Raw genomic sequence first — 10223 nt, 5'->3', positions numbered from 1 at the left:
AGTGAGTGTATATTCGGCGAGTACCATTACAATATCGTAAATATATTGTGATATTGCGTCAATATCCCGAATTTTTTGAATAGCTCCCTGCAAGAGTCCCTAGGTTTAACGCCCGCTAATGTGCGCAGAGCTCGCTTCTGGACCTTAAACACTCTGTCGGAGTTGATGGAATTTTCCCACAGGATTATTCCATATGACAGGAGTGAGTGAAAATGAGCGTGGTAGATTTCAACTAGTGCTTTCCCGGAAACGATTGGCTTAAGCTTCCGCAGAGCAAAAACAGCACCACATAGTTATCGCAAAGCTTATCCACGTGCTGTTTCCAGGTCAGCCACAGCATCCATTTCGAAGCCAAAACTTGCTCGAACTGCATAACGGCAGTGGACTTTGTATATGCGGGATAGCGGTGTGGGTCCTGGCTGAACACAACATGACGTTGGATTTTGTGGCATTCAGGACTAGTCCATTTGCCGCAAACCATCCGTGCAGTTGGTTACACGCTACCTATCCTGTCCTCAAGTTCCGTATACGTAGACGCACTCACCACCACTGTGGTGTCATCCGCAAATAGCACTACAAGGGCCATCAGCCAACAGAGGCACGAGATCATTGACAAAGAGTAAAAAAAGAGTATTTCCTAATGCCGAACCTTGTGGAATACCTATGTCAACACTACCAGGCTTAGATTTAACCCTCTTTCCGCCGAAATGAACCGCAACCATCTGCTGCCTACCTTCAAGAAAGGATCTAAATAATTTGAAAGCGTTATTTGCAATCCCGTATTGTCCGATCTTTTCCAATAGCAGTTGATGATTTATCACATCAAATGCCTTGGAAAGGTCGCAAAATATACCCGCTACCTTATCTTTGTTATCTAGTGCCGTCATGATGCAATCGTACACTTTGTACGCAGCCGATGTGGTGGATCTGCCCTGTCTGTACGCAAACTGTTGTTCCGTCAGTAGGTCGTTTGTCTCCAGATGGCGCATTAAGCTATCAGATAAAATCGATTCAATAATTTTTGAGATATTTGGCACTATGGTTATTGGTCTGTAGCTGTCAACTGAACATCTGTTACCTTTTCCCTTATAAACTGGACATACTCGAGTTTTTTTCAGGACATCTGGATAAACTCCACTCAAAAACATATTATTAATAAGTTCTACCAGTAGCCCCGAAATAATCGGCCATATACACATGAGTATGTTAATTGAGATGTCGTATACGTCAAGAGTACCGCGCGTTTTCATCATCGAGCGCAAGACTCGGTTTAGGTCGGCAAGTGTTACCGTGGGTAAGATAAGTCAGGAATATTAACATCATGGAGGAAATCCGATAAAATATTTTAGAGGTACGAGTATTAGTTTGCAGTGTATGCTGGAAGCAATTGTAAGAAAGTGCTTGGTGAGAGTGTTCAGGTACTCTGTTTGGTGAAAATTTCATTGGCCTGTTCATCTTTTAGTATATAGGCGGTTGCTCCCGATTTTGACGATATTTCCTTCCTCATAACAGCCGCCACAATCTTTGGAAGGGTTTTTTGCTGTTTCGTATACGACCTCAGTGTATTGTGGACAGAGCAATTAAAGTTTCCGATTTAATTAATTCCGAACTACGAGCAATGCCTTCTATCAAAACCGCGTTATCCGGATATTGCCGTTTCATTTCCGTTAAATCATTGTGGTTTCTTATCAGTTTCGAGAGGCTTTCTGTCATCCACGGAACAACATTTTTATTTTTTGTGTGTACCTTTTTTATGGGGAAATGGATGTCAATATAATGCGTCAGAATATGAAATAACTTAATAAATTTATCGTTAACAGAGATTGTAGTCGAATAAATAAAATTCCAATCATAATTTAAAATGTCAGTATAACATGCTGTATATGAATCATCATTAAATAATCTTTTTTCAATACAACTATTTGGTTTACTACACTTAAGTGCGTCAATGGACAGGGTATATATCTGTGCATTGTGATCACTTATAAACGTGTCAAGAGGCGCCGCCGCTACGACGCGGGCGCAGGAGCGCGGAATCACCCCATAGGTATAGCACGCGGTACGGATTACCGAGGACCTGGGTTCGATTCCCAGTGCTGGTCTTATTTTTCTGGTTTTTCTGTGCATCTATATTTCAGTTTGTATTTTCAATTTTGAGAAAATAAATAAATAAATCTTATACACATTTTCACGTTTTTTACGGAACCCACAAGCGCACAAGAAATAAAAAAATAATTTGGAGAGACCTCGTCACCTTATTGTTACGTAAGTAATAAAATAAATTGGAATAAGGTATTGGGATAATAGCTTCTATTTAAACGCATTCGGTGCTTATATGTATAAAGAACTTAGATTTTATTAACTGTAGATACTTAATTAATTTATACAGTTTTGAGTCAATTAAATTTCTTTCATAAAAAGGTTTATTAGCAGGCCTAACCTAACCTACCCATTTCTCACTAGACTATTTAATGTACCTCGTGGTTTACTAATGTTTCGGCGAATAACGTTTGGCAAGCTGTTTCATTTCGCAACTTTTCATTTCCCAACTGTTTAATATTTCTGAAACTGTAAATATTGCAGGAGTTTTATAAAACTAACCTAACCTAACCTAAAAGGTTCTACACGATGGCCCTGAAATAAATCCTGAAATATTTTCAGTTTTAGAGATTGCAAAATGAAAAGTTGCGAAATGAAACGGGTTGCCAAACGTTACGTTGCGAAAAGGCAGTACTCGGTACCTAGTAGACAAGGAATACCAGACCGGATTTTGTAATTTATTTAATAATTTATTTGTTAAGAAATCTCTTGCACGTTGCGTTCCTGGTATCAGAATAAGACGGACCCATAATATCTTCCCGTGGGTGTCGTAAAAGACGACTCAGAGACCTGTGGGGCAAAATCGAAGTTCGTATCGTACCGTCCCTCTCACTTTCGTATTAAGTAACATAAGCGTCAGCGGGACGGTACGATACAAACTTCGATTTTCGAATTTAGTAGTAGCCCTCCTGATGCGAGAGTAGGCAACAGCTCACTATTGCCAACTACGAACTCCAGCACTGCGGTATGGAATGCGAGGAGAAACCACCGCACTACCAGACAAAATGCCGTTTCAAACTCAAAAAAATTTCATTCTCAAAACTAAAACGAGAGCTCAATCGTTGTCAAATAAAATAAACAAAGAACAAGTACAATCACCAGCATCAATATGTGACACAACAAAGCGCATTAATATCTAATACGACTCTATGTCTAGGAGTGTGGCAGATATTAATGCAGGTGACTATACTACCTCCACCACACCAGAGAATAGGTGCTGCGGTATTGAAAATTATGCAACAATATTTTAAAAAAATCCTTCCCGCTAAATCATGCACTAGAGTTGTCAGCCTTGCTACCGGTCAATAAGGTTCCTTGATGGTCTCTGTCTCTATTCTTAACCGCTACATTTTCTTCCCTTCTACGCTACCTCTTACAACATGCTCTATTTTTTGTGTGTCAATGCGAGCTTAGTGTATGTAGACGACATCAGTCGGGCCTGCAACGTGCCATGCATTAGGCACGATAGCGTTTTTATTAGTATGTCACCTTTGTATTCGTGTGCATTGACCTAATGCTCCCTTTTTTGGATAAATTTTTCAGCTTTACTTAGAAAGTGAATAAATTATTGGCTATTAATAAATTATTTATTAAAATAAATAAAAAACTTGTCTCTAAATTATTTTTCTCTAAATTATAAATTAATTGAAAAATAGTTGTCTAATTTTGGAAAAAGGACAACTTGCAAGTGAAAAGACTGGTGAAAATAGGATTTATATAAATTATGCCCCATTATTTAAGACGGAAAAGAATTTCCAAATGACCGCAGAACGAAGAAAAGATGTATTTCGTAGAAAACAAGGAAAAAGCCTCCCCGAATAAGAAAAGCGAGAATCATGTCGTAAATTTAATAACATTAAATCTAAAGAGCTTTTTAACTTATAACAAGTTATATTGCGTGTAATAAGAATCTTCACAAATCCCGTACGTAATTGTTTCCATGAACTTGGCAATAGGTTGAAGTAGGTAATTTAATAGGGGGAGATGTTAAAACGAATTTTACTCACCTTTAAATACGTAGGCGGCGAATGTGGGCGGTAGAAATTGACTAATCTAAGTAATCTATTCACTGAATAAAATAAATTAGAAAACTTTTCCAGCCGATGAAACTAGAAGTCGACTCGTATGGGGAAGGCATATCCAACGGCCGATATTATATTGATAATGATGATGATGACTAAATTATTCAGACAGCGCCTAAGCACAAAAAAAAAAAAAAAAATAACTATATTTTTTCTCGATTTCAAGACACGGAAGTGAATTTCTTCTTCCTGATGTGATTTTGTACCGTCTATTCTTCATGAGCGTTGCTGCATGTAATTATCTGAGCAGGATACCCGCATTTCAATTATTCCAAAAAATTATAAATTACGACTATACAGTGACTATTCAAACTCATCAATATCGTTTGCGAATGCTGACCTTTTTGCCAGACGCGTAGGGTTTTAATGTTAAGGTTCAGTCAATTAAGTAAGGGGATCAGTTCAGTTAATCACAAATCATGACCGTGGAAAAGTATTACAATATATCCCAAAATTAAAGACACACCTACGTCAAGACATTTCCATTTCAACCTCCAACTCCATTTCAAACTTATAAAAAATTAAAACTTCGTAAACTCCAATTCAATAGAATCTGACAATCCTGTAGACACTTCCAGCCTACTAATATAAACACCGGGCTGCCTAAGGCCTTGTGATGTGACTATTATTCTTTTTTGATTCCTTTTACATGATAATTGCAACAATAGGGACATATATAATCAAGTGTGCCCACGATAGGGTGTCTTAAATATGTAGAAAATTGACAGATTCTATTGGATTGTACTTTAGCAATTTTGTGTTCTTTTTGTGTGTATAAAGGTATTTTCAGTTGGTTGTGTGTACTTAAACTCGCACTCAGTTATCGAAATTGTTAATCAAAGTGCAGTTATCTACTATCGATTGACGCATATCGGTAAATACTTCAGGGAATGAATTGAGCATGATTTCGCCAACGGATGTGCTTGCTTGATAGTGGAATGCGTCATTAGAACAGCATACAATAAGCATACAATTTAATGGTAGATTGTTTCACCAAGCAGAAAGTTATTTATTATTGCACCGAGTGCCGATTTGGAGCCCGAGCGTCAGCGAGGGCTTTAAGAAGCACGAGGGCAATATAAATTACTTAATGCGAGGTTCATAATCTGCTTTTCTTTCAACTATTACAGGAATAGTAGAGGAAAAAAAACTCATGCTAAACTAAAGTTGAGAATACACTGATAAAGATGCCAGAAACGTGGTTATTCACTGGGAAATCGAAAATATTCTTTCCGTACCAACTGTAGCTTACTGATGTATGAAATTATGAAAGTCCTTTATTCCCATGATGTTTATTTTTTGTTTTTTCGTGCACCTTATTTCAGTTTTGCATTTTCAATTTAGGTTTTACGGGATGACCGTAAAAGTTTCAAATTTGGAATTGATTAGAAAAATACAAAAAGATAAAAAAAATTTTCATGCTAAACAATTTCACTAGCACTCGGTAATTCCATTTTTGTAAGTTTACATTCGCATGTCTGAAATAAATTCCATGGAAAATTCGCAACCAATTTGTTTTTTTCTTTAATTTCTTTCGTTTTTTGGCAGAGTCAGTAGCAGAAATTTTTACCCGCGATCTGTCAAATTTCGGATGGGCGCCAGGTGCTGACCAACCAAACCCACAGTTTTTTTTTTAAATACAGCTTACTATTTTTGATAGGATTGGTAGCAATTTTTTGTGTGCAATCTGTCAAATTTCATAAGACCGTCAGGTTGACCAACCTAACACTAGATTTTTTTACACTGTGCAGGCTAATTTTATAGCAAAAATACTTGTGTTACCTCGTTGGTGGTGTAATTAAAAAAAATCTAATACATGCAATAAAGGACTTTCATACATTTTCATACAAGTAAAGCATAGTTGGGAGAAAAGAATATTTTCTTGTAATAAGAACCACGGCACGCGTCATCGTGAATGACTCTACCTATAGTTTAGCATGAGTTTTTTTTTCGTCTACTGTTCCTGTAATAGTTGAAATAAAAGCAGATTATGCACCTCGCTTTAAGTAATTTATATTTCCCTCGTGCTTTTTAAAGCCCTCGCTCACGCTCGGGCTCCAAATCGGCACTCGGTGCAATAATAAATAACTTTCTGCTTGGTGTAAACAATCTACTATTATTGCACACCACAAATCAGTATATTAATAGCAACAATTATAATGCATTCATTACGGAGCCTTACGTCAACATCCTTATAACTAACCTAACCGGTTTTTCCGAACCGGTGGTAGATTTTTTTTGACATTCATAAGTGCTTGTTATAGCCTAAATTGAATAAAGATATTTTGACTTTGACTTTGACTTTGAACCAACAAAAAGTTGGCAAACCCCGACCTTGTCACTTCAAAGTTCAATATCTCAAAAACGGCTGGACTGATTTTGATGTAACATGTCTAAGAACCATCGCTAGAAAACCTGATTTCAAATAAAAAACCGCGTTTAAATAGGTCCACCCGTTTAAGAGCTAGGGAACCACTGACAACACACACACACACACACACACACACACACACACACACACACAATAGCGGCAAAACTTATAACACCCCTCTTTTTGCGTTGGAGTTAAAAATTATTTACAAGATCCCAAATACACTCCGGATTTAAAGCTGATTGAAAGGTTAAACCGAACTATTAAATCAGTCTTAATTGTAAATGAAAATTATATCGTGGATCGAATAAAAAAAAATACACTGATTTTTAGATCATATTGTCTAAAACATTGTTTATGTGGACGCTTTGACGAAGGACGCGACCGTGACTGTGCGTGTGACCACTGAAGCGACAAACACGTGTTAAGGCATCCCCGTAAGAAAAGTTGTGAAACTGGTGCAGTATATAGTAGCTTTTGTTGAAGCTTATATTGGCTTTAAAATATATAAAATATTGAGAATATAATGACAATAGCGCCTTAGATTCACAACGTAAATTAATGCAACTTAATTCAAGTTTGTTTACTAATTAATTTACTCATGATTACTTCAGTAAATTTTGTGAAATGTTTATTAAAAGTTGCATTCAGTTGCACCAAGCCAACTGCTGTAGTGAGAAAATACATAGATTATAATATCGATAAGCCGATTGTTATCGTAAATTGAATCGTATAATGGTTAAACTAGCATCGCGATGGGCATCTAAATACTACCTATAAATGAAACAGTACCTACCAAGTACAAACATAATGCTCATAACAAAATAATGTCACCTACATTTGTAAGAACTTCAGTAACCAGTCAACCGCGAAGGAAGGCGACATGGGTATACACTTAAGTATTTTAGCATTCGCTAGTATTAAAAATGTCAGTAATGACGATTTTATTCAAAAAATACTTCAGTTCTTTGATGTAAGACTGTGGAACGAAAATAACTTTAGGTATGTTGTTATAATTTTGTAAGTTTTACTATGACAATAAATATAAAAAGAATATGTTTCATGATTAAGTCAATTACCAGAGCACAGTAGAATGTCATGGAATAAATGATAATTTTGTTTGACATTTTCTGATTATCTCTGTTATTGAACGGGTTTATGAACATTCAATTTCCTTAACACTTTACGCAATGTTAAATCTAGTGTCAAACTACGAAAATAAACCATACATCCACGTCCAACAAACCGTATTCGACCAAGCATGAAATTTCGTGTCCAGTCCACACACCAAGGCAAGAAACCTTTCACAAGAAAGAAGCATCGGGGCATCCTTGCGACTTAACACGAAATTTCGCACAACACTAAGACTATAACAGGCTGACCTGTGACGCTGAGCAAAGACATGGTGCTGCTCGTGCGTCGTTAATGATGGCTCGGCCCGTCGACCCGGGGCGGTCGGCGGGGCCGGCGCCTCACCGGCCGCCGCGGGGCGCCATAGTTCGCACTCGCGCGCCCGTCGCTCGCGGGCCGGTGTCCGACTGCCGCCCGGCCACTAGTCCCGCGCCGCGCAGGCGCACGGCCTACCGTCTCTGACATCACCGGCACCGGATTATTTTCGCTCGGCGAGGTAAATACCCTCACATCGATCGGACCCGGTTAAACTTGATGCAATTATTGCACTGTCGTGGCTACTGATACAGTTTTAATGGCGGTAGAACAGTGACCTCGATATCGGATGTCTTTAGAATTACGCTAACTTCAATTTTATGATTGCGTCTAATTACTTTGAGAAACCATCATTTACGGTCTTTTTCAAGGTGGTCAGCCGCCATCACATGCTTTACTTAGAGTTGTCTGACCTGCTCAAAAATATCTGAACATACCTTCATTTTCACTTGCCTGCGTCTATGTTCTCTAATCGCTACAATCTGGCCGTCTCTAAATCTAGGGTGAATGGGCATTTATTAGACAAGCGTCTTCCATCTTAGTCCACATTTTCGCTTATCATGCGTGATTGTGGTCCAACGCAAGCCTATTTCTGTATAAAAAAAACTGCGGAAGTGCTCAGATATAATGAGCACCTAGACTGCTCTGATGTTTAAAATGTTGACTGTACATGGAAGACTAAGGATTTCATTAGGCTTTGACCAACTGAATTCTTCCGCGATGAAGCTAACCTAAATGACTCCTCTATCCGAATTATTTTGTAAAATGAAGTCTATAAAAGTATAAGAAAATGCTGGGAGCGTTCCCTGTGATAATAAATCCGTGTGCGATTCGGTTCGGGTCGTAAAATGGGGTAAACAATATTGAAAATACATTGGAGTTAAACCTTACATCCCTGTGTGCCCTTACAGGCTGTTCCAATGACCGATTTTGGCGGCGACGTAACTGAGCTCAGATGAACTTGTACCCGTTATCTTGGTAGTCAGGTCACAATGCATTAAATTTTTTTTTTTACATAATGTTCTAGTTATTCCATTAAAGTGTTCACTGATGATCCTCATTTAAAAATCAGTACTTCTCGTTTGCCGTGAAAAAGCCATGGGGTCTAGTGGTTTGATCTATGGTCTCTTAAGCAAAGGATCGTACACTCAAACCCAGGCGCACACTTCTGAGTTTTTCGAAACCCAACTGCGAAATTACATTCGAAATTTACCACGAGCTTTACGGTGATAAAACTTGCACAACCTGCGAAGCAATTCAATGGTGTGTGTGAAGCTAACAATCCACACTAGACTGCGTGAGAACTATGGTCCAAGCTATCTCACTCCGAGAGGAGGCCTGTGCCTAGCAGTGGGCGATTTGTGTACTTGTGATTAAGTATATATTTGATTACAGTCGAGTTAATAAACTTGTGAGCAAAAATTTGATCAAAAATATCTGAACACGCTTCTATGCCGTTAACAATAGAGTCGTGTTCAGATATTTTTGAACAAATTTTTGCTCACAAGTTTATGAACTCGACTGTACAAACGGCATTCGAAAATACTAGACGGATAAATAAGAAAGTCGATTACTAGAATGACAATTCCGCTGAGACAGGAATTTAATCACAAGAAATTGCCAGCAAAAACCTTTAATTTAAAAATTCAGTCCACGTAGTTGAGTCCGCAGTTAAGTTGCCGCCCCGAGTCGGTTAGTTCTTAGTGTTTTTACTACAAATATGCGACGTCGGTACACTTATTTTACCTAGAAATTAATGAAAACCAGCTCGCCTAAGCAGCACGTACATATTCGGCAATATTCAACAGGAACTTGGAATTCTTTAAGAGATTTCTTGTATGTGTACGTAAGTGTTTCAGAAAATAAATCAAAACCCATACGGTACGTCCAGTTGTCCTATAAACTTAAAATTTGATATGTAAGTACATAGCTCTAATAGCACAACTATTAATAAAAATTAGAAAAATCTTAAGATTGTTTTTTTGGAATCTTTTTCTATTTTTTATTTCAATTCCAAATTTTTACTTTTACGGTCATCCCGTAAAACCTAAATTGAAAATACAAACTGAAATATAGATGCACAGAAAAACCAGAAAAATAAGACCATCACTGGGAATCGAACTCAGGTCCTCGGTATTCCGTGCCGCGTGCTATACCGCTACACCACTGATGGTCAACGGTACCGACACGAATTTCCCCTATGCACCTCATATCTCAGCTTGTTT

General features: G+C 37.9%; 1 protein-coding gene across 2 annotated transcripts in view; it reads right to left on the bottom strand.

The window, feature by feature from the left end:
- The window catches only part of unc-13, a 382374-nt gene extending 374297 nt beyond the window's left edge, over positions 1-8077 (bottom strand). For both annotated transcript variants that reach the window (XM_074104223.1, XM_074104224.1), the window contains exon 1: positions 7935-8077. In XM_074104223.1, coding sequence (XP_073960324.1) covers positions 7935-7956 — 22 coding nt within the window. In that variant the 5' untranslated portion in view covers positions 7957-8077. The remainder of the gene's footprint in view (positions 1-7934) is intronic.
- Between the last annotated feature and the right edge of the window lie 2146 nt (positions 8078-10223).

Source organism: Choristoneura fumiferana, chromosome 21 (genome assembly GCF_025370935.1).
Source record: "Choristoneura fumiferana chromosome 21, NRCan_CFum_1, whole genome shotgun sequence".
Taxonomy (NCBI): domain Eukaryota; kingdom Metazoa; phylum Arthropoda; class Insecta; order Lepidoptera; family Tortricidae; genus Choristoneura; species Choristoneura fumiferana.
The sequence above is the reverse complement of the archived record's forward strand: the minus strand, read 5'-3'. Positions and strand labels throughout refer to the sequence as shown.